General features: G+C 27.9%; 1 protein-coding gene across 1 annotated transcript in view; it reads left to right on the forward strand.

Annotated features, from left to right (window-relative positions):
* LOC123294625 (cationic amino acid transporter 3-like) overlaps positions 1-19325 on the forward strand; it is a 33788-nt gene extending 14463 nt beyond the window's left edge. Inside the window, exons 3-9 of the mRNA XM_044875717.1 lie at positions 13616-13744; positions 14635-14790; positions 15559-15663; positions 15729-16015; positions 16434-16774; positions 17524-17978; positions 19181-19325. Coding sequence (XP_044731652.1) covers positions 13616-13744; positions 14635-14790; positions 15559-15663; positions 15729-16015; positions 16434-16774; positions 17524-17978; positions 19181-19314 — 1607 coding nt within the window. The 3' untranslated portion in view covers positions 19315-19325. The remainder of the gene's footprint in view (positions 1-13615; positions 13745-14634; positions 14791-15558; positions 15664-15728; positions 16016-16433; positions 16775-17523; positions 17979-19180) is intronic.
* Positions 19326-26717: the final 7392 nt, after the last annotated feature.

Below are 26717 nucleotides of genomic sequence, written 5' to 3' on the forward strand. Positions count from 1 at the left end.
GAATTTTTTGTACAAACGTTTATTTTGATAATACAAATGCCTGAAAAGTCACATATCACGTGTGGGCGTCCTTAGATAGTCAAGGTCAAAGGTCGCGAAATATAATTTTTTGAGAATATTTCGTTTCCTTTGCTTTCAATCGTATTTTGTCTGGAAGTTTTTTATATACGTTGGGCCGTTTTTAAATAGGGGGCGCAGAAAATGGAGCGCTCAGCTATACGAACTTGAATGCAGGGTCAATATTTAAGTAGTATTTAATGAATAATTATTTAATACCTTATATAACGTACAAAAATAGTTTCAGCTAAATTTGCAGATAATTTTATCTTGTACATTTTTTCGTAGACATCACTGGTTTACCCGTGAGGACGAAAATTAGGTCAGAAATATTATATAGTATGAATATATTTAAGTATGATTTATTCGCTACCTATATTATGTATATGTTTGTTTGTTTATAGCATATACATGGTCCACTGAGGAAATGAGATGAAAGATACTCTTATTACTTTGTGTGTAAGAGTGGCTTTCTTTCTTTACTTACATGATGTTAAAAAACAAATGTTTTCACTTGTTAAATATAAGTCAGTTTTTTCGTTGAGGGTTTTAAAATTTCATTTAAAAACTAGATTAGAACTTCATTAAAACTACAGAAGTTGATTCTCATTGACGTTAATTTTTTTGAATGGCTTGGATTTAAGAGAGAAAATTAGGTGGATAACAAAAACGTGAATAAAAGATACTATATTTTTCAGAATTGTACTTTTTCTTTCCGAAAATTTAAGCAATCAAATAGATTTTTATTTCTTTCATAAATAAATAGAAATATGGCCAAAACATTTCCACCAATCCAAATTGTAAATGGTATTGCTAACTGCTCTAATGATAAATCCTCTAATTGATTATCTGCTATGACCCGGTCAATAAATTTATAATCTTGTTCCCATTTAAAAACCAAACCACTTTGTACTAATTTACCCAAAATATTATTTAATCTTTCGAAAATCGGGTGACCTTTAATCACTAACATGTGCATACCATAAGAAAACACATCTTCATCTAATTTATAAACTAATTTACTTCCTCCAGAATTTTTATATTTGGTTTGTAAAGAATAGATTGCTACTCTCGATGATTTTGCTAGCAATAAATCGCGTTTGGTAACAAGGCGATTTATGCAATATACGCTATTATCGCAGATAATTTTATTTTGTATAACACGCCTACTAATTTCTGTATTGTCCATTAAGGATTGTGTTGTAATTTGTAAAAATCCAAATTTAAAATTCCGTTCTAAAGCTTCTTTAAGTGACTTAACTTGCGATGTAAAAATCGGTTTAGTTAAAATGCTAACTAATTCAGCTTGAAATGCTGTAATCATTATAAAACTATAAAATACCCATAACATTCGTAACGAGCGTATTAAATGTCTTTGCGAAGGGGGCGGACAATCTTCTAGGAACAATCCAAATATATACAAAGTTACTGCTCCAGGATCACGATTAAACAACTTATATTCAATATAAATAAAAATGCCTCCAAAAGAAATGAATGTTATTAAAAAGTATAACCATAATTCTATGGAAAAAACAAAAACCATATTTTTCCATTCTGGAATTTGATGCGCAACTGGGGCGAACCATTTTAATTCATCAGTTAAATATGAAACAGTACCATCGAAATCTGAATTTTCTGAATAGTTTCCATGCCATGAACCTAATAATATATCGGCTTCCCTACGATATAAGATTCCCAAAGGATCTGTATATTGACCATTTGTGTGTTTAAATCCCCACGCTGCATTTATTAATGGATTATTGACCCATTCGATGGTCAAATTTAAAATTCGTGAAACAGTTTTAATTAATTTTACTTCTATTCTATCATATCCATCTTTTGTGATGATCATAGACGGAGGGTAATGTACCGGTAAAAGTCGAACTTGAAAAAAATTAAAATTTGAATAATTTTTTTCTTGAAAAACAAAACTTTCCTTTATATTAAAAATTAGTTTATTGTCTTCATCACAGTGTCCAATATTATTCATAAAAGTTTCATTTTTATTCAAATAAATTTCCGTCAAATCATTTTGCGTCCATTTTAAAATTTTAGTAATTTGTTCATTTTCCGGGATTAAATAAATAAAATTATTAATATAATAACTTTTTAAAAACCGTTCAAAATTTATTAAATCAATTTCATGATTTTTTTCAAAAATAAATATAAATTTTGCACGTGGATTCCATGATGAATTATAAATTAACAAATTCATTATTTTTAAATAATCATCACTGATTAAAATTAAATAGAAAGTTGCTCTTGAAATTATTTTATCTGAATTTATATATTTTTTTAAATTTTTATTAAATATTGCATTAAATTTGTAAATAATTTTAATATATTTCATATTAAATAAATTCTTATCAATGTAAATATAATCATATTTATTATTTGAATACTTTTCTAATATTTTTGAAGCACATTTCCAAATATTATTAGATTCCATTTTTGTTGAATTTGGTAAAATAAAATTACATTGGATTATTCTAGTTAGAAATATTAATAAAAATAAATTTATGAAAATTATTTTCATGATCACTTCATAAAGAAACTAAACTATCCGCATTTATACTCAAAACATATTATTTCTATAATTAATGCCATATAAATATAATATTTCTGAAATGCTTTTACCATAATTACAACATAAAAATAAACAGTTTTGATTTATAGGAAACCAGTTATAAAGTTTTTAACTGGTTTCCTATAAATCAAAATATTTTTAATTATTTTTAACTTAAATTGAAAATTAAGGTAGTATTATTTGTACCTCATTTTCAACTTTGATGATGAATTTTGTTATAACTTCATGAACGTAGACATAAAATAAGATTAGAATTTTTCGATATTTGCCTTAGTTTTCAAAATATTGAAAGCTAAAAAATTAAATAAAATTTTCAATTTTCGATATTTTGAAAAAATACTCCATATAAAGAAAAAATTTATTTCCACTTTTCGTCTTGTATTGTCAAGTTATAAAATAATTCAGCATCAAAATTTAAAATATATATTTTTTTAAATTTGAGTCCCCCTTTCATGCTCATACATCCTTAGTTAGCGGGCACAACGGTTTTTTTTTTGTTTTCAATAATTTATTAAGGTTTTAACTTTAATTTAAATAGTTTTTTTTTAATTTCCACCAACTAGTTTTTGGAGAAATCTATGAAAACATATCATCCATCTACCGTTTTCCCATAAGACCAATGTTAAGTATGCCTACTTTTGAAGTCATTTATTTAAATAATCGGGACCTCCCCTCTAATTATCAGAATTAATTTATACTTAGTCCAATTTTATATAAAAAATATCAAGTCTTGTATCCAAAATTGACCTGGCCTTCGTACATCCGTAAAACCCGTTAAAATACTTCGCACAAACCTTATGAGAGCGAGCTTACAACTAGTGGTGATGCGAAACGATAATAGTCTTTTGTTGGTGTGATAATAGTCAGTGCCGCGTTTTTTTTTTCGAAAATTGTCTACTTCCTTCTATGTGTATTTTTTTTTTGTCTTCATAAATTTTTCTAAAAAAAACATATTTGTCGTTCCTTATTACCTGCCGCCTTTACTCCATGGTGTTGTTGGTGCAGGCCATAGTCCACCTTTGCTCTTGCATCTTGCCTCGATTTAAAAATGTTTTCTGCCGCCCGACCCAGCTATTTAACAGCTCCATGCTTGTTTCTATCATTAAATGAGCATAAATTGCCCATATCATATTGTTTAGTTCATTCGAATTTTTTTAAGAAAAAAAAAATTGCAAGAGACAAAGAAAAAAAATGTTTTGAGAAATCAGGAAAAATTTGAAGTAGCCATTTAAGGATGAATTTTTGTTGACTTCGAGTTGAGACATAGTTATTGAAATAAACACCATGATACTCGAAATAAAATTGTATATTAAGAAATTCTATTTAAAAAATGCAATTAAAAAACATACAACTGAATTTCATGTCACTAAAAATCGATATTTCAATTGCAACGCAATCATCGTCAGTAGCAAAATTTATTCATTTAACACATTACAAACATTTTACACAAAATTAAAAATAAATAAGCAAAACATTACCAACAAAACAGTAACGATTTACAAAAATAAAAATACAAAAATTATCACAAATTTAAAGAAAAAATTTCTCAATACCACCAACATTTCGCAACAAATTATTTAGTGGGTTTGAAAAATTCTTTTACCGGCCTAAATTTATATCTAAAATTTGATATCGTTTGTGAAATGGGTGTGTCCAAGTTCGCTGTAATTGACGAGAATTGTTTTATGGCTTGACCTTTAACAGTTGCCCATTTTATCAATTCAGAGTCAGGTATAGGACCTTTATCCCTAAACCATTATCTAAACCATTGTGATGTCTAACAGATTTAATTAACTTGGCAGGTAAAATTTTGTGTTCTGTATTTAAAACATGGTCCGCAATGCAAGATATCTCGATTCGATGATTTTTGACATCGCTTATATGTTCTTTTTCGCGGATTGACATCTGTCGCTTAGTCTGCCCCAAATAAATTTTAGAACAATTCGAGCAAAAAATTTGGTGGATACCCGATTTCTTTGCGTCTGGAATTGGATCCTTGATTTGACCCAAGGTGTGTTGTAATTTCTGAGATGTAAAACCAACTGAAATTCCAGATTTGTTCAAAATTATATCTATCTTGTTATTACAATGATGGTTAAATATAACCCTAGCCCATTTATTCTTTTCGGAAACTTTCTCAAAGGCGGTTGTATCCCTAATTAATGTAGTTGAAAATTAATATACGGGAATGTATACAGTATGATATTACCACTTATATGATTGAATAGGGTATTATTGTTAGTCAAAAATAAATCATGAAATTTGAAAAAAGTTAAAATTTATGTAAAAACATATTTAAATATTCTGATTCTGAGTCATAAAAGTACATTTTTCTTTTAAAATATTAAAATTAAAAATCGTAATTTTTAAACTGTATATCACGAGACCTAAAATGCGGATAACCCCTGCTGTGATGTCATAGCGGTATGAGTCATAGACCATCAGTTAGTTCAGTGTAGACAGTTGGGTATAATATATGCATAGATAAGTATTTATATTTATATTATAATCAGATGTCTATGAATATATCTGTCAAACTTATTTGTGTTATTTCGTATAGTGATACCCATATTACGTCATCAAATTGGATGCCCGCGTTTTTGACAGTTTAAAAAAGGTATAAAATTTAATTTAAGTTTTTGGCAAGAAAGCGTGTGTATTTTTCCGAAACAAATTTTTGTTGGCTTTTTATTAGCAAAAACAACATTTTGGAGTACTTTTTCAAAAATAGTCGAATACTCTATTGGGAATGAATAGTCAAATACATATATCTTACTAAAATACATGGTATATTTTTTTTTACTTTACTATGTTATTTCTGAAACATGTATCTTTAAACCATGTTCCGATTTTTCCTACATTTTAAATCTTTGAACTTTAATGGATTTAAATAAATATTATACAAATTTTCAAAACTTTTATTTTTCTTTCCAAAAATTTAAAATACGGCCAACAAACAGACTTTTATTTCTTTCAAAAATAATTACAAAAATTGCCAGAATATTTCCAATAATCCAAAGCATAAATGGTATTGCTAATTGCTCTAATGAAAGCGTGATGAATTTTCCGCCTGCCCTGATATGATCAATAAATTTATACTCTTCTTCCCATTCGAAAACCAAACCACTTTGTACTAATATACCCAAAATATTATTTAATCTATAAAAAATTGGGTGTCCTTTAATCACTAACATGTGAATACCATAATCCAAAACATCTTCATCTAATTTATAAACTAGTCTACTTCCTCCAGAATTTTTATATTTGGTTTGTAAAGCGTAAATTGCTCCTCTCGATGATTTTGCTAGCAATAAGTCACGTTTGGTTACAAGGCGATTTATGCAATATAAACTATTATCGCAGATAATTTTATTTTGTACAACACGCCTACTAATTTCGGTCTTATCCATTAAGACTTGCGTTGTAATTTGTATAAATCCAAATTTAAATTTTCGTTCTAAAGCTTCTTTAAGTGACTTAACTTGTGATGTATAAATTGGTTTAGTTAAAATGCTAACTAATTCAGCTTGAAATGCTGTAATCATTATAAAACTAAAAAATACCCATAACATTCGTAACGAACGTATTAAATATTTTTGTGAAGGGGGTGGACAATCTTCTAGGAACAATCCAAATATATACAAAGTTACTGCTCCAGGATCACGATTAAACAACTTATATTCAATAAAAATAAAAATACCTCCAAAAGAAATGAAAGTTATTAAAAAGTATATCCATAATTCTTTGGAAAAAACAAAAACCATATTTTTCCATTCTGGAATTGGATTCGCAATTGGGGCGAACCATTTTAATTCATCCGTTAAATATGAAACAGTACCATCGAAATCAGAATTTTCTGTATAGTTTCCATACCAGGAACCTAATAAGATGTCGGCTTCCCTGCGATATAAAATTCCCAAAGGATCTGTGTATTGACCATTTTTCTGTTTAAATCCCCACGCTGCATTTATTAATGGATTATTGACCCATTCGATGGTCAAATTTAAAATTTGTGAAACAGTTTTAATTATTTTTGCTTCTATTCCAAAATATCCTTCTTTTCTAATGATCATAGACGGAGGGTTATTTACTGGTAATATTCGAAGCTTTAAAAAATTAAAATTTAAATAATTTTTCTCTTTAAATAAAAAGTTTTCTTTTATATTTAAAATAAGTTTATTTTCTCCATCACAGCGTCCAATATTATTTATGAAAGTTTCATTTTTATTCAAATAAATTTTAGTCAAATCATTTATTGTCCATTTATATATATTAGTAATTTGTTTATTTTCTGGTATTAAATAAATAAAATTATTAATATAATAACTTTTTAAAAACTGTTCAAAATTTAATAAATCAATTTTATGATTCATTTCAAAAATAAATATAAATTTTGCACGAGGATTCCATGATGAATTATAAATAAAATAATTCATTACTTTTAAATAATCTTCAGTAATTAAAATTAAATAAAAAGTTGCCCTTGAAATTATTTTATCAGAGGTTATAAATTTCTTAAAATTTGTATTAAATATTGCATTATATTTATAAATAATTTTAATATAATTTATATTCAATGAATTTAAGTCAATATAAATATAATCATATTTATTATTTGAATATCTTTCTAATATTTTTGAAGCACATTTAAAACTATTGTTTGAGTCTATTTTCGTTGAATTTGATAAAATTAAATTACATTCAATTATTACAGTTAGAAATATTAATAAAAATACATTTATTAAAACCGTGCTCATGTTTATATGAAATAAAAATTAATTACGCACTTTTTGTATGTTTTAAAATTTATGTTAAAAATTGTATGTTTTTTTATAGCCCATTTATTTAATATGATAATTGTTAGTATAACTATAATGTGTATAGGCAACTTAAACGTATCAGTTTAAATACTTTACTTTTATTATCGTTAATAAAATAATAAAAAAACCCGCTGAGTTTAAGCGGTTGGTTTTAAAAATAAACAAATAAACTATATTACGGTAATAATCCGAAAATAAGTTTGGATATTTTTATGCAGTTTTACTAAAGTAGCAATTTTAAATGCAATGATATTAATTTTTTCTGATAGAGAGATTCCATTGTTTTATCGAATTTGTTCTTTCAGATATTCTATATTAAAATTTTCGGCTATGTAAAATGTGGCAAAAACTGCTCTCGATTCTAGACCGAAAAAAAAGTTTTAAAATTAAATTAAAAATACTTCTGAATAATAATTTAAGCTGGTAAAGCATTTTTCAGTCAAAATTTATTGAATTCAGAACATTTATGGCAAATTTAGAAAAATTAAAAAACACTCGATGATGCAAACTTCTTAAAAGGAAATTTCTTTAAGTTAAATTTCATTGCATTTTAAAGAATTTTACATTTACTTATTGAACAAATTTTCATCAAATGTAGCCAAGAATCATTTTTATTTAAACTGGTTTTTAAATTAATAATTTTGGGGACTGTCAGGAACAGATACATATAGCTATACAAATTCAATGTAATGGAATTAATAAACTAAGAAATTTAACAAAATTATGGTGAGTACAGTAAAAGATGTTACAAAAATCGGCTAATAATGGAAAATGAAAGAAACCGCACAAATTTTGTTAAAGCATCATTAAATGGGTTTCTTAGGTGTAGAATATCTTTATTAAGGCATGAGTTAGTGGTGCAAATGTTTCTATTTGTTAATAAATTTTTAATCCACTGAAACGATCAATATTAAAGTTCACTTAAAAAATTAGTAAATAGACAACTTGTATGACGTAAATGTTAAGTGTTTGTCAAATAATCAAAAACTATTATACTTGTATAACATATAAGTCATTCAAGTTGCATATTTCATATTCAAGTTGCATTGATCGTTTCATTGAATTAAAATTTATTTTTTATTAACAAATAAAAACATTTGCCCAAATTTCTTTATTTCAGATGGCAAACGTCTTGCCAAAGGAGAAGTTCTTGACTTAAAAAGTTTTAAGTAAGCGTCATTTAGTGACTTTAAGTAAGAGTCGTTTGGGTTGTCACATTGAATCTATACGAGGCGTAGTTTGACCTGCTACTATCTCAACCGACTAACTTACATTTCGCCTTTGGGGACCAGAACACCTTAGAAAGTTAAAAGATCATCCAATTGACAATCCATGTGTTGATCAACTACTTTTCGTCATTTAAACTTCCACTGCACGACATCTTGGAACAGATTCTTTTGGGGAAATCGAATCTGTGGACTTTGCGAGTTCTACAGGGCCCGACCTACCTAATAATAAAATGTTTCAACACAAGCATTACTAAAAAGTGAACGGTCATTCGATCACTAGATTTTATCATCATATTTTTTTCATAATGGGTATTTTTGGTAGAACAAAATACATTAGAAATCGGATATTCAGGAAAATTATGAATATTTGATCATACATGATATTATGATATTTCTAACATTTTTATTGATTCTTATATTTTAAAATTTAAACATTATAAAATACATAATTTCTTCACTTAATTACATAATAATTTGTTCGTGTTTTATTGCTAATGAAAAATAAATATCATTATAGACCAGTTTCCTTACATTTTGTTGCAAAATACGAAGTGCAATAGGATAGCAAAATACAATATTGATTGATATTTATTTGACTCACACGAACTGCTAAAATCTAGTCGAAAAACATTTATATATTAGTTCTATAATTCTTATTTAAGGTTACTTCGAAAAATACTCATTTAACACAACATTTCTTTTGAATTCGGTTTAAATTTAACATAATTATACTAATCCAAATGCGTTTTATCAGACAGTTATATGATGTATCAGAAAAACATTTTTCTTGATAAAATATCAGCTACGTACGTGTTCGTTGCAAAAAACGTCTTCGGTTGCCTGGCTGATATTCCGCCATTTGTTAGAGTAACCTTAAATCTTCATTTTCCGCAAAAGAAAATTCATGTACTTGTTCGAAATTAAACTTGTATGTCCCTCTTAGTCTGATTGCTAGTTAAATGAAAGCTGGTAAAATAATCAAAGTAAAATTTGTTTGATTCAACGAAGGAAATTTGTATTTGTTTTTCTGTTTGTGTGTTTACATAATGACACGGCATTAAATGTTTCAAATCGAAAGAATTCAATATGAAATAAAATTATTTTTTATAAACTTAATGTTTTCTTACTAAATCAAAGTTTTTTCACCAAAATAAATTAAATAACTACTTGATTTTCCTTAGAAGATATAATATTCTAGATTTAATCTATAAAACCTATTCATTTCCACGATATCAATACATAGTATAAAACAAAGTCGCTTTCTCTGTCCCTATGTCCCTATGTCCCTTTGTATGCTTAAATCTTTGAAACTACGCAACGGATTTTGATGCGGTTTTTTTTTAATACATAGAGTGATTCAAGAGGAAGGTTTTTATGTATAATACATCCATATTATAGTAGAGTAAGGGGTTGAAATAGGTGTTGAAAGGGATATGATTCAAAAAATAAATAAGTTGTGCATCGATTAAGCTCAAATATTGACACGATAAACAACCAGCTTCAAAGATCTATTGTTTTTATCTACTTTTAACCTTCGGAGGGTAGAAAGGTGTAGCGAGAAAGTGGGAAGGAATTATCGAATATTTACAAATATACCTAAGTGGGGTATCAAATAAAAGAGCATGGCGTGTACTTTACAAAACTGTTATCCCACGCAAGGAAATGTGGAGGGAGGGGTTCATGTGGGGATGTTGCCCAGCAAAGCGGGTAGTTCACAGCTAGTTTTTGTATATATGTACGATAACTAACATTTAGTTTTATTGATTCTATTCAATTTTCAACGCCCATAAATGACACGATGTGTATTTTTAAATTAAAATATAAATGCAAAAATATTTTACATCAAATTTCCATTATCGTTATTAATTTATTTGAAAAATTAATATATACCTATTTATATTCTGTTCATTTCTATACAAAAGCTTAAAATAGCCCAGTTGGTTAGGGCGTAACCAATTTCGTCCGCGGTATGTTTGGGGTAGCGAGTCCGATTCCCGCCGTCGCAACAAAATTAATGTAATTAATAGTTGTGATGGACTGGTGTAGTGCATGGTATATGCATGATGGAGGTGCACCCAGCTTCTGAAATTGAGGAGCTGATAAATGAAATTATCAGCGGAAAGGTGGTAAAACACATATATGGTATCACAATGGGCTCTATAGCCTAAGTGTGTCCTTCGTGGGCAGAGCCAATATAACCTAACCTATCTGGTCTATAAATAGTTAATGTTTAATTATTGAGTTTTAATTTTTAGTTATATCATGATATTTAAGTATTAATATTCATTTTATAAAGCAATTAATTCGCTTTTATCATTTAAAATCATCAAAATCATTTAAACATAAAGTTGTTAATGAAAAATAACAATAACCAAATTAAGGATATAATAATTAAGGTTGAAATAATAATTAACTGAAATAAATATTGGACTTATAGAACGTCTTATCTAGACTGAATACCTATCAGCATAAGTTATTATCAATAAATAAACTTCTGGAAATTTTTGTAAAGCTTTAGTTAGTTATTAATTGGAAAACTCATTTTGTTATGCGACATCCGGTGACTTAAATAGTCCTTAAATTGGATAACAGCGGCCGTTGAACAAATTGATGGATATTAAGATACCATAGTAATTTACAGCAATACTGTTCAAATGCTTGAATGAATTCCCAAATAAAAATAGTTCCCTATTTATGGTCTAGCTGTTTCACCTACCTTTTCTTTTAAATTTAAGCCTTCATATGACTGCCATATTGATTGCTTGACGTCATTACTGATTTTCTCAACACAATAGCTTATGCTGACTTTTTTTACGAAAATTCCTATTATTGTAGTAATGAGGATATCCCATCTATAGGCTTATGGTAATAAGCCATTCATTAAGTGCGTAAAGGTCCCGAGGACGAGGGAGGTTATTAAATGAGTTTTAGTGTAACTGATCTTTTTCTAACAGCATTTTATTATTCTGAAAAACGAAATAGAATCTCACGTAAGAAGAGGAAAAGGGTCGGGGAATCTTATGTACTCTTACATGGAGTAGGGGTCAAGGGTTAAAAATCGTCTAAATCATCCTTACTTAAATGAATGGCCTTTCAGGCAAATTAGAATATATTATTTTTGGAGTAAGAGTGGGCAAATCATAATATTTTGCTAGAAAGAAACCTGTTCCCTGTTCGATACGCCCATGATTTTAGTATTAGCGCATTGCCTATTTTTAGACTTTTTCTAATTTAAGATTTTGACGTTTGAATTAATATAATAAAAAACTAACCAATTAATTAAAAAAATTTCAATAAAGTTCTATTTTTAACACAAATTTAAATTACGTACATTTTACTGAAATTATAATAAACATTAAATAAATATACTATTCGGAAATACAAACAAAAATACATTTAAAACTCAAACAAAATCATGAAAGTAAGAAGGGAGAATAAAAGTCATTTAAATGTGAAACAAAAAAATTTTTATACCCAAATATTATAACAATATTATTTAGTACCTGATATCAGTAAGCGCAGCTTACCGGAACAGCTTTACGATGACTCTACTATGAATAACAAGAGTGGAACTAACTATTTTAAATATTACCTCTATGTCTATACATAACAACGCACGTAGGATGTATGTCAAGTTAGCAAAGCACCTTTTCCCGATTAAATTGGAAATAGGCCAATAATTAGCCGCTATTTAACCGTAAATTAACCGAGAAAAAAATCCGCTCTTTCCGTAACGGAGATATTTGATACTTTGCTCACTTCACAGTCAACTTAGCCAAACAACATTTTATCTTATAAGATAATTAAAGTTATAACTACAAATCAATTTTTGATAGAGCCATAATTAGCCGCTATTGAATAAATTCCATAAATTAAATAGCGGCTAATAATTGGCCTATTTCAAATTTAATGGGTAAAAGTTGCTTTGCTAATTTTACATACATCAACGTAGGTATATAAAAGCTAATCTTTTTCACGGATTTTTCAACAATGGATCTTTACTTCCCGCTTTCTTGATTTTAAACATACTATTTATACCCTACATATATGAAATATATATCAGGATATACTACTATTTTTAGTCCCAAGTTTGTAATGCTCAAAAATGAAAAGAGATATCGAGCCTAAATCTTTATAGCTTGCTCAGGACATAAAAAATTAGTTTGAATTCGTAAATGAGCAACATAGGCCAATTGGGTATTGGCTAAAACTCATCTTGTAAGCCGTTGGAATTAAAAAAAAGAAGTATAAATGTAAAACACGTTCCTTATAAAAAAATAAATAACTTTTGATTGAAACATTTTATTGTAAACATCACAATTTATCCTTGAGGGCAAAAATTAGGACAATCTTTGGTGTCCATTTTCTCCAAAACTATAAAAGATAGGCAGTTTAAAATAGGCAGATATGCAATTTTGCAGGTTGAAGTTAACCAGTGGTCTAGCGAGAGATTATCGAAAAACAAACAAAAAAATTCTAGAAAATATTTCGAAAATTTTCGCAATTTTCGAAATGTAAAACATATGTAACTAGCAAACCAATTTTTAAGTATTGATCTGTGTGAATGTGTGTACCTCTTTATGGTATGATCTTTGAAAATCGACCAGAAATGGAGAGAGAACTTCAAAATTCTAGTTTTTATGAAGTTAATTTGTTGTGTCTTTTTGAGACCGATAATTTGATGTATATTAACCATTTCTTTTTGTAAAGGGATTAAAAAAACAAAAATTTTGGGCTCTGAAAGCTGGAATAGTTTTTTCTCTTCTTCGGGTCGGGTGTAAAGTGAAAACTTTCGTCCCGCTGTGCTAAACGAAGTTGCCGCTTCCTTCCTCTATTGAGCCGAATAAATTTTAAACACATTATTTTTTATTTTTGCCCCCTTGATTGGTAGTATACAATTAAAGATTTAATTTTTATTTCAGGTCTCTGTTATGCTGAATTCGCGTCTCGAGTTCCTAGAGCAGGTTCTGCTTATGTGTACAGTTATGTTAGTGTAGGTGAATTTACAGCGTTCAGTATTGGTTGGAACTTAATTTTAGAATATGTTATAGGTATGTATTATTAATTATTTATTTACCTGTGTCATAAACAGGTAAAAAATGTGGCTACCCAAAAAAATTCGACTTTATATTAAAAAAAGTCAATCAAGTTAAATGCATCACTAAGTTTATAACGCACTTAATTTTGTTAACTTAGCTTAAAAGCCATTCATTTGACAAATATCAATCTTTACACTTGATAAGAGTATTATTTATTATGGCTAGGCTATAAAATTTAACTACTTTACTTTATAAAGCTTGTTTTATATACATTATATAATTTCTCTTAAGTCACGCTTGCAGGGAGTGTTAGACAAAAGCATTTTATGGTGTTTGGTAATTTTTGACTAGTCATACACAACAAAAAAATTTTAAAAAGTTTCCAAAATTAATATACTTTAAGGAAAGTGTTTTTTGTTTTTGTTTTTTTTTAGGCGTAATTTATTCTGTTCGCGGTATGCCTTGGGTAGCGGGTTCGATTCCCGCCGTCACAACGAAAATTAATTTAATTAATAGTTGCAGTGGGCTGGTGTAGTGCAAGGAAAGTGTTCTTAGCACTTGTGCACTCAGCCTCTCAAAATAATTGAGGAGCCGATAAATTAAATTATCAGCGAAAAAGGATGTAAAACACAAATATGGTATCGCAATGGGCTCTATAGCCTAAATGTGTACTTCGTGGACAGCCAATATAACTTAACTTAAACTAACCTAGTGCTTTGCTAATTTGATCGACTCAAATTTCAATTGAGAATTTGACTCTAGCGAAAATTTCACACTTGCAATCATAAAAAGAGAAAAATTTCAAAAAGAGAAAAATGTTAAGTAATAGGTTCTGTAAAAAAATTTTGTATTTATGAAATAAATCGAATTTTTTAAACCAGGTAGTTTATTGATTTTTCTAGGTACAGCAAGTGTGGCACGAGGAATGAGCGGTTACGTAGATGCATTAGCAAATGACACAATGCAATATCATTTACGTGAAATATTTCCAATGAATGTTGATTTTCTGTCACCATATCCAGACTTTTTCTCGTTTGGGATTGTCCTTTTATTAACAGGTAAATAAATTGTAATTTTTTGTCCACTTTGCAAAAGTTTTTAAGCTAGATTAATATCTAGATTATATGATCTTTTTTAAGTTGACATATTCGAAAGTTGACACCGAAAAATAAGTTTTATCGATAAAAATGCTTCAAGCAAAAAACTTTGGATGTGTAGATGTACATCATACGCAGACTAAGATCTTCAAGCTCAATGAAAAGCTCATTCTACTCCATAACTAGTAATCGATAGATGAACACTTTAAAGTGGAAAGTTGTTATTTATTAACAAAGTAGCATTTTTGTTCTAAATATTTTTCCGCAAAAATTGCAGTTTAGGTAAAAACGTACTGACAAGTTTTACACAAATTTTTTTCGTATGGAAATTGTTATTTCGTATAATCGTTTCTGCAAAATTTAGGCTCTCTTCGAAAAAATATTTCTAATAAATCCAATAGAAGGCCTTAAGACCATTTTTGTCGAAATTGAATGAACAAACGCACAAAAAGCTAAATTTTTGCTATCAATTACTGTCTCAACTTTTCGACGTGCAAAAAAATGTTTGCGTATTTATAAAGAATAACTTTAAATCGTTTCACTAATGTTTGTTATCTATGATTCAGAGTGAGGTTTTTATTAAACCTGAAAACTTAGATCGAATTCGATGCCACCCAGACACCCAGACAGACAGATTGACAGAGAGATTTTTTTTCGCATTTATAATATTAGTAAAGATTTTCATCAAAACAATTAATTTTTTGGTATTTTAATATTTTTTTTTTACAGTATTATTATCGATAGGCGTTAAAGAGTCGACATGTTTAAACAATATTTTTACACTTTTAAATATAATTACCGTCTGTATAGTAATTGTTGCTGGTTCAGCCAACAGTAAGTATTTTCAAGCATCACTATTAGGATTCTTTCCTTCATTAAACAAAAAATTTATTTTATAGTTGATTTCAACAATTGGAATATACAAAAAGAAGATATACCACCAGAATTTGCCGATGCAGCTGGTAGCGGTGGTTTTATGCCATTTGGAATAGCTGGTGTGATGGCTGGTGCCGCTAAATGTTTTTATGGTTTTGTTGGATTTGATTGTGTTGCCACAACGGGTGAAGAAGCTAAAAATCCAAAACGATCTATACCCATTGCTATTGTTTTGTCATTAATTATTATATTTTTGGCATATTTTGCTATTTCGGGGGTATTAACTTTAATGTGGCCATACTATGATCAAGTAAGGAAAATTTATATCACAACATCTAACTGAATATATGATTAAATCCTGGGGATTTCGATATGAGTTGAAGGTTTTTTGAGAATGTCTCCCGAAATACAGTGTGTCTGATTAAGTCGGCCCCATATGGTGCTGGATAACAAAATTTGTTTTAATATAATAATATTGCATATCTTGCGCCAGTAAAATTTTACAAAAAAAAATAAAAACTATCAAACTGAAAAAAGTCCGAAAATTTTTCTGTTTTTCGCGTATTATGCAGGAAGCACAACTTTTTGCTTGCAAAATGTGATTTCACACTTCCCTAAGGGTCCAAATAACATATAAAAAATGTAGCTTTACATCACGTTTTGTGATTTTAGCTGTTTTTATTTTAAGATTTTACTGGCGTAATTGACTAATTTTTATTAAATTTCAGAATGAAAAAGCACCATTTCCATATGTATTTGATCAAGTTGGTTGGACTATAGTCAAGTGGATTGTTACCACTGGTGCTATATTTGCTTTATGTACTAGTTTATTAGGTGCAATGTTTCCATTACCACGTGTTCTATATGCAATGGCAAATGATGGTTTAATATTTTCTATGTTTGGCAGTATTAATATGCGAACTAAAACACCATTAATTGCAACACTATTATCAGGAGTTTTTGCTGGAATAATGGGTGCAATGTTCGATTTAAATCAATTAATTGATATGATGTCAATTGGAACTTTGTTAGCGTATACAATTGTGGCTATGTCAGTTTTAATTTTAAGGTAATAATTTCCAGTCCCCAGTCCCCCTATTTGGAGACCAACTTTTTGAGGTACACACTTTGCGACCATGTGGGTGGGTTCTTAAAGTTACAAAAACAAAAATACAAAAATCCAATCCGGGCTGATTTTATGATACTTTGTTCTTTTTGCTTTTTCAGTTAGTGCTTCGTCCATCTGGACGAAGACTCTAACGTTTGTTACGTTAAATTAAAACAACGCCTTTTAAGACGTAATTTGTTTTTTTACTAAGAATCTAATGTTTTCTTGCAAAAATATAATAAAAATAAAAAAAGGAGGATTTGACCAAACCAATCAAATACTTTTTTAAAATGTTTTTTCAAAATGATATAATCCAATTGAAATCAGTTCATATCCCTTCTTTAGTTTAATATTATTAAATAAAATATACTAATATCTACTGATTATCATTGGCTGCTGGTTATCGAATCATAGTCAGTGAATGAACAAATTTATCAATTTTTGCCATACCTGTAGCGCCCAAACTATGGCTCAAATCCAAAATTGGTAAATGACTTTTTCCTTCGTCTTTATGAGATTATTCTGTTGGCCGACGATCTGCAGTTATTAACAGAACACCTTGTATTTAGTCTAAAAGAGCAAGAAGAACAATATATCATAAAATCAGCCATAATAAAATTCTTGTTTTGCCGTCGTTGTGAGCTCCTGTACCATTACTTTGTAGCCGTTTTTGGTTTTTTTATTTAACTATTTATTGTACTTTTTTTCAGATATGAAGAAAATAATCCATCTTCAAACAATAATGTTCAAACAAGCCCATCAATACAATTTAAACAAACACAAACAATGACACCATATACATTTATTAAATATTTATTTAATTTAAATATGAATAAATATCCAAATGAATATACACGATTATTTGCTAATTGGTCCATATGTATATTTACAATTATATCATTTGCATTCTGTTTTATAATTATACATTATGGACATGAAATATTTAATGATAATTTACCATTATTATTAATATTTATATTAATAACAACATTATTATTAATATCAATATATATAATTAGTAGACAGCCAGCATCTGATTTAGATGTTAATTTTAAAGTACCATGTGTACCATTATTACCATGTTTAAGTATTATTATGAATATATATTTAATGTTGGAATTGGATATACATACATGGATTCGATTTATTGTATGGTTGATTATAGGTAAGTTATTGTTTTTTTTATAGATTTACTAGCTTGATACCCGTCCGTTTCACTGGGCTTAAAAGTAAAAAACACCGCTTTAAAGCTTCCTTCTCTCTTGATGTGCACAGTTTTTAATTTTGTTAAATGTACAATAGCCATAATTCATTGAGTATATCAGAAAAGTTGGCCATTTATTTGAATGATTTGACATTTACTATTTTAAATTTTTAAAAAATACTATAATTTAAAATAGTTTTTTAATATTCTTTATAAATTATATCTCATGTGTTATTCTGAAGTATAAGCTATATTGCTGTACAGTTTCATTAAAAACCATTCGCTTGTTTTAGCATGCAAACGTAACAATCAAACAAACAAACAGACAAACATCCTTTCTTTCTCATTTATAATATATAGAGATTGCAACTGATTCTCATACTTATTTTGACCATTTTCAACTTCTGAAAGAAAACCAATTTCTAGAGCCTTCCATTATCGAATTTAAAAGTTACGGGTGTTGGGGGGTTCCCCGATTGCTCGATTATTTAAATAAATAAATGACTTCAAAAGTCAGCATATTTAACATTGGTCTTATGGGAAAATGGTAGATGGATGATATGTTTTTATAAATTTCTCCAAAACTAGTCGGCGTAAATTCAAAAAAAGTATTTAAATTAAAGTTAAACCCTAACCCGACTAATTAAGGATGTATGAGCACGGTAGTGGGGACACAGATTAAAAAATATTTTCAAATTTGATGGTGAATTATGTTACATGTTTTTCGATATATCTAGAGTTTGTTTAGTTATTTAGCTTTCGATATTTCGAAAGCAACAGATATCGAAAAATTTTATTCTTATTTTTCCTCCACTTAATGTAGTTATAACAAAATTCATCATAAAAGTTAAAAATAAGGTACAAATTATTTCAACCTTATAATTTTAAAATGACGCTCTTTTGTTGTTATTTGACCATACATATAGGCAGCTTGAATAACAGATATGGCGCTCGAATTATCAAACTAAAATATTAAATTGGACAAATTCGAAAAGAATAATTTTCCCTGATGTTAATCAGTTCAAAATTTGCAATAGAAAAATATGAATATCCCGTAGCTTGTGACGCAATGGAAGACTCTAGCCTGGATAGTGTTTCGAGAACTGGTAGAGTTCTAATTTTTTAATAGTATATTAAATACAATTTTGATCTTTTTCTTACAGGTTATTCAATTTACTTCTTTTATGGTATCAGCCACAGCACGGAGAAAAAAACTCGTGATATGAAAAAATATCAACAAAAAATGGATGCCATACACAATCAACAAAAAGCAGCAAATGAAGTTACGAAATTTTAAATAACCGTTCACAATAGTAAAATAATTATGTTTTTTTAAATTTTCGATTAATTTTTTAAAAAGATTTTATTGTATATAACAAGAAAGTTTTTAGTTTTAAATTTTAGTTTTTAAGTTAAAAAATATTTTAATATATTCAGCGACAAAGTTTTTTTTTTTGTGATATTGTGATTTTTTATATGAAAATAATACGTTATAATACTTTTAATATAAAAAATCAATTGATTTCCGATTACCCTCCTTTTGGCCTTTTTAAAGATTCTGAGCATAATTTAATAAAAAAATTAATCACTTTAAATTATATAACTCGATATATACAATGACTCAAAGATTATATGAAAATGCAGGTACGTTTTTCAACTGTCATTACTGATAAGAATTAACTAGAATTAACTCATGTTTCTTAATCCCATAGATTATATCTAATTGCATATTTATTGTTACTTGGAGATTTGCCATTTCTGTTGAGCTAACGCATAAAATTCATTCGGATTTAAGTCTGTCATTTTCTCGTAGTTATAAGTCTTTCAAACAACTTCCAAACTTGGTGTATTATTAAAATTATTTTTTATGTTTCTATACCACTTTGTAGATATTTACAGAATGGTCCAAATTATCACAGTAAGACTCCGTCAAAATATTGACAAATTTTCTAATAAACTTAAAGCCGGGAAAGTGTCCTTTTCTAGACACATGGTGTTGAAATTTTGAAAGAAAAAGGATTTTTTTGTGAATATATTGGCAAAACACCTGCTTAGAAAAATTGGAAAGTTATGATTTGCGGCTTCTAATTTATGTTAAAAAATTATAAAAAACCTGCGGTAGAGAAATTGGTATGACGTAACTAAGTTCGAGAAAATATCTCTAACGTACGACCTTTATTACAAATACAATAACGTTATGTAATGCCTCAAGTTTGGGACATTGTGTGGTCCAAATTTTCAATTTTTCTAAACAGATATTTTGGCAAAATTCACAATTATAAACTTTTTATCTAAAATTTGAGCATCCTTTGTTTAGAAAATGACGCTTCCCCAGCTATAAGTGTACTGGGAAATTATTATTATTCTTACGTTATCTAGCATTTGATGAAGTCCTGTTATAAGTCGGAACACCCTGTAAAATGATAGACGAAAATGGTCATTTGTGAAAAAATGATCACAGCACACAGTTTTACTGAATCAACTATCTAGAAAACGCTAAGTTTGGCCAAACACAGTGAATATGAATCGGAATTCAATTCTTTATAAATATATATTACCACATATGAATTTTATACGCCTGTAAATAATGTATTTTACCTTTAATGAATTTTATAAATTAATTAATATTAAGATTTTATTTTATTTTTTGTGAATATTTTGTAAATAATATTTTATTACAAAATTTTACCATAATTAGTACATTCTGAAAGAAATAAAATTGTGATAAAATATTTTAAAATAAATAAAAAATTAGTACTAAAACATTTATATAATTTTTTATTTTATATATATATATATATATATCCGTCCGTCTGTGGACACGATAACTCAAAAACGAAAAAAGATATCAAACTTTTTACAGCGTACTCAGGACGTAAAAAGTGAGGTCAAGTTCGCAAATGAGCATCATAGGTCAATTGGGTCTTGGGTCCGTGTGACTCATCTTGTAAACCGTTAGAGATAGAACAAAAGTTTAAATATAAAAAATGTTCCTTATCAAAAATTAAACAACTTTTGTTTGAAACATTTTTTCGTAAACATCACTGTTTACCCGTGAGGGCGCCAATTAGGCGGAAATTTTATAATATGTACTATACTTACTCAGTTATGTATGTGTCACATGTTTGTATGTGTAATGTGATAAAGAAATCAACACTGACTATGCATGGTATTTAAACAATTAACTCAGTCAATTGCTTGTTTTTATTTGTTTATACCTTACTTAAATTTTAAATTTTTAATAGTTTCCAGACTCTATTGAATTTCTTTTAAGTTTCCAAATCTATAATTATACGCTGCTATTTTAGTTTTTTCATTCGAAATTTATAAATACTGATTCATTCCTAATTCGTTACTAATCGTTTTGTGGGAATGTCCAATAAAAATACTTTAGGATTCCATAATACACAGATTTTTAAATTACTGGGTAGTTTTATCATTTAGTAACTCGATTTATCTTTCAAAATGTCTTTTTTTCGTAAATAAATATAAAAAATGAAAGAATATAGCCAACAATAAGGAGTATAAAAGGAATTGTCAAGTGTTCCAATGATAAGATAACTAAATCATCCTCAAATATCTCGTCATCCCTATCTAACTTATATTCATTGTCATATTTATAAATAATACCACTTTGGACCAATATTCCCAAAATATCATTTATTCTTTCAAAAAGTGGATAACCCTTGGTGACCAACATATGAATTCCATATATGAACACGCAATTATTTAGCCGATAAATTAATGCACTACCTCCAGATTCTTTGTACGTCGTTTCTAACGCATAAGATGTACTTCTTTCTGCCCTAGCCACAATTAAATCCCTCTGTTTAATTATCCGATTTATACATCCCATTCCAATGTCACAGAAAATTGATTGCTTCAATATTTGTTTACTGATTGTTGTATTGTCTCCTCTGAGAACATTAGAAAGAACTGGCAGAAATCCAAAAGTAAATTCACGTTTAACTCCTTCTTCTAAAGTTTTTACTTGTGGTTCATAAACTGGTTCAGTTAAAATACTTATTAATTGAGCTTGAAATGCAGTTACCATTATTATGCTAAAAAATACCCATAATATTCGAAATGACTTTTGTAAATAATTTAATGATGGTGGACAATCTTCTAGAAATGTTCCAAATAGATCAAAAATCAAATCAACTGGATCATGGTTAAAAAATTTATATTCAATAAATATCCATATTGTTCCAAAAATTATGAAAGTACATCCAAAGTATATCCATAGGTCTTTTGGAAATACATATATCATATTTTCCCATTCTTCAATTGGTTCTGCTACCGGAGCGTGCCATATCCCTTTTTCGATTAAATAATTAAACGTGCCATCAAAATCTCCATTTTCAGTGTCATTCCCGTGCCACGCACCTGAAAAAAGTTTAGAAAATTAGTTCTGAAGGTTGTTTCAAAATTATGCTAAACAGGCAAACAGTGAGATGGAGAAAAATATAGAAACAGAAAAGCCAAAAAGTTAGTTCACTCCGATAGATTCGCTGTTATGTAACTTTTTCCCCCTAGCTGTATTCATTTTTTTACAAAAATGTTCGAAAAGTCTTTTCTGCTTGTCTGTTTTCACTATCCTACTGATTGTCCATATTCGATTATTCTGAGGCATCGTTTAAGCATAGAATTGTGTGTAGACTTTTAGCTTTCTTCAGATCGAATATTGTTTACTTCAGAAATATAAACTTGCATTTCAATTTCAATTGTAAAGACCTTCAAACTAACCCAGAAAAACGTCAGCCTCCCTATTGTGTAGAATACTCAAAGGTTGAGTATATTGACCATTTTGTTTGTATCCCCATGCCCCATATAAAAGTGGATTATGAACCCATTTGACACGTAATTTCAAAATACGCATAATACTTCGTACAATTTTTATTTCAATTCCATAATATCGAATATTTTTCTTAATTACATACGGAGGATAAATAACTGGTAATAGACGAACATTTTGCAAAAATGTAAAGTTTGAATAAATTTTCTTTTGAAATAATAATGTTTCATCTATATTTAATTTTAATTTCTCCATATTGCAATATCCAATCTCATTTACAAAAGTTTTATTTTTATTTAAATAAATTTCAGTCAAATCATTTATCGTCCATCTTAAAATTTTAGTAATTCGATCATTTTCTGGTATTAAATAAATAAAATTATTAATATAATAACTTTTTAGAAATTGTTCAAAATTTAATAAATCAATTTTATGATTTATTTCAAAAATAAATATAAATTTTGCACGTGGATTCCATGATGAATTATAAATTAACAAATTCATTAATTTTAAATAATCTTCAGTAATTAAAATCAAATAAAATGTAGCCCTTGTAAATATTTCATCTGAATTTCTTATTTTTTCAAAATTTAAATTCAATATTGCATTAAATTCATAAATAGTTTTAATGTGATTTATATGTAAATAATTCATGTCAAAATAGATATATTCAAAATTGTTATTTGAATATTTTAGTAATAATTTTGAAGCACACTTCCAACAATTATTGGATTCTATTTCTGTATAATTTGGTAAAATAAAATTACATTGAATTACCATTATTAAAATTAATAATAGAAAAATATTGGTAAAAACTATTTTCATTTTTTTTAAATTCTTAAAAGTTTAATTTTTAATTGATTTTAAATTATAATAAAAAAGCGAAATTTATCTTTCAGTGAAGTGATTCAATTTTTCAATTATTAAAAATTATTTTATTGATGCAATTTAATAAAATTTTTGTTTTTTAGAAACTAAGTCATAAATTTCAATGTTTATATTTAAAATCCAATATTTTTTTTTTTTTTGGACGTAAATTATCGGTAATTATTTATCAAATTAAATTAAACTGCGGCAAATATTGAAATTGAAAGTGTATTCAGTTATTTATAATTTCTTAATTCTTCCAGTTCCTCGCATAAATGCATATGATACTGTGTTTTCCATTTCTCTCTTTATGTTTAGTTACTAACCAGTCTGGTGTGAAATTTCTTTCACCTCTATATTCAGGCTTCGTTTTCATTTTTGAATAATGATATATTTTGTTAAACAAAATATTTTTTAAACAATCGAACATGTAGGAATACTAATTTTAAATATACAAAACACCAGTATTAAAAATTTTTTATGGTTTAATAAAAAAAATTCGTTTCTAGACAAAAATATGTGCGCGACCACTGATTTTTACGAATAATGAAAATGCTACCTGTAAAAAAGGTGTGCATATAGACGTTAAAAATTTTTACAGTTGGCTGGGTAATCAATTTGATTTATTTACCTGTAATTAAATTTTATTATTTAAAAAAGATTAATAGCCTTGCTCAAATTATTTGAAATATAATTGATATTCAATTTATTTTCAAAAACTATCAAATGTGGTTTAAAATTGATTTACGAGCGCTAAGGCAAGTTTACTTTGACGATGATGCCTTCGTTTTCGAAAAATCGAAAGCTAAATAATTAAACACAATTTTCAATTGTCTATATCTTGAAAATTACTCCAGATATCGAAAAACTTTATTCTTACTTTTCGTCAAGTTATAACATAATTCACCATCAAAATTGAATATATATTTTTTTTAATATTGTGCCCCGCCTAACGTGCTCACACATCCTTAAGCAGTCGGTCACAACGGTTTTTTTTTTTTCAATAACTTATTAAGGATTTAATTTTAATTTTTTTTTTAATTTCCGCCGACTAGTTTTGGAGAAAGAAAACATATGGTCCATCTACCGTTTTACTATAAGACCAATGTTAAAAATGCCTACTTTTAGAGTATCATTAAAAAGTATTAAAAATGGTCCAAAATATAAGTAATATGGTTTTCAAATCAAATTTTTGACCAGAACCACGAAATAATCCGTATTTTTGTTAATAACGAATTTTTGGCAAAAAACTGTATAGGTATCTATTTTTTTCAAACGCTTATATATCGGAAACGGTTAGGTTTGATGAAAATTATTTAGAGTCAAAAATGCTTAGAATAATATGTTATTGCTTTCAACAATTTTTTTATCACAACCACAAAATAATTTTAATTTTCGACAATAATGGATTTTTGGCAAAAACCCGCTCTTTTTTTTTCAAAGGCTTATATTTCGAAACCGATGAGGTTAGTTAAAAATTATCAAGGTTTAAAATATGACAGTACTTCTATCCCATTTTATGGGCTGGTAAATCGAAAAGTCCGAAGTTCGGAAAAATATGATTTTGTTGAGTACCTACACTTAGAAAAACATTTTCCACTGGATCTCATGAAAACTGCTACTGGAGAAGAGTCGATTCTTGGGTCAGACTGTTTTTTCGATTATATTTCCTCGATTGAAATAAATTATTGTATTAATTATTTATTGATTTCTTTATTTCTAAATATTTATCACATTTAGTGAGTTCAGAAAAAAAAAATCGTTTAAAAAATAAACCATAACAGATTCATACCATATTTATTTCATAAATAAATACAAGAAATGCAAAAATATAACCACCTATCAAAATCATAAATGGTATCGCTAAATGATACAATGATAAAATCACTAAATCACTATCATAATCGTCTTCCACATGCTGTAATTTGTAATCATTTTCCAATTTATATGCAATACCGCTTTGGGCCAATATTCCAAAAATATTATTTATACTATCAAAAATTGGATAACCTTTAGTAACCAACATATGAACTCCAAAAATAAACACACTATTTTCTAATTTATAAACTGTCTTACTTCCACCAGAGTTTTTGTACAGAGTTTGTAATCCATAAGTTGTTCCTCTTTCCGCTTTTGCTACAATGACATTTCGATCTTTTATAAGTCGATGTATACAAGTCATTGTATTATCGCATGGTATTCGTTTCTTTAATATTTGCTTGCTGACGGTTGTATTATCTTCATAAAGTGTTTTATAAACAACCGGGAAGAATCCGAATGTAAAGTCTTGTCTAAGTCCTTCTTCAACAGATTTAATTTGTGATGTAAAAATTGGTTCGGTTAAAATACTTACTAATTCCGCTTGAAATGCAGTTATCATAATTAAACTAAAAAAAACCCATATAATTCGAAAAGATCGTAGTAAATTTTTTTGTGATGGACTATCTTCTAGGAATAATGCTACTAGATCAAAAATTAATCGAACTGGATCCAGTTTATTGTATTTATATTCAATATAAATCCATATACATGCAAATATTATAAAAGTACTAGCAAAATATATCCATAATTCTTTTGTAAAAACAAATACCATATTTTGCCATTTCTCGATTGGTCTTGCAGCTGGAGCAAACCATTTTAATTTATCTGTATAATAGCAAACCGTTCCATCAAAATCTGCATTTTCAGTATCGTTTCCATGCCATGCACCTAAAATTATATTATGGATTTCTTCCTTTCGTACGCCACGCTGATACGTAAAATTGAATACGTAGTGAACTGAATAGATATTGATATACTCCTACGCGGAGGAGATCATATTCGAGGACTGCGGAAAATCTGTCTCAATCTAGTGTTATAAACTTATTATTACTGTGTTAAACAGTCTCTAGCCCAAAAATGAGTCGAGGGTCTTCTATCTAAATATTAATTTAGATAGAAGCGTAAAATGTCTTCCATGCCTTAAACGCGAAGCGCTTAGGTTTTAGTAAGTATTTTACGAACTTTTTTATTTTAATGTTCTAATGTTTAGTTATAAT

Source organism: Chrysoperla carnea, chromosome 3, assembly GCF_905475395.1.
Source record: "Chrysoperla carnea chromosome 3, inChrCarn1.1, whole genome shotgun sequence".
Classification (NCBI taxonomy): domain Eukaryota; kingdom Metazoa; phylum Arthropoda; class Insecta; order Neuroptera; family Chrysopidae; genus Chrysoperla; species Chrysoperla carnea.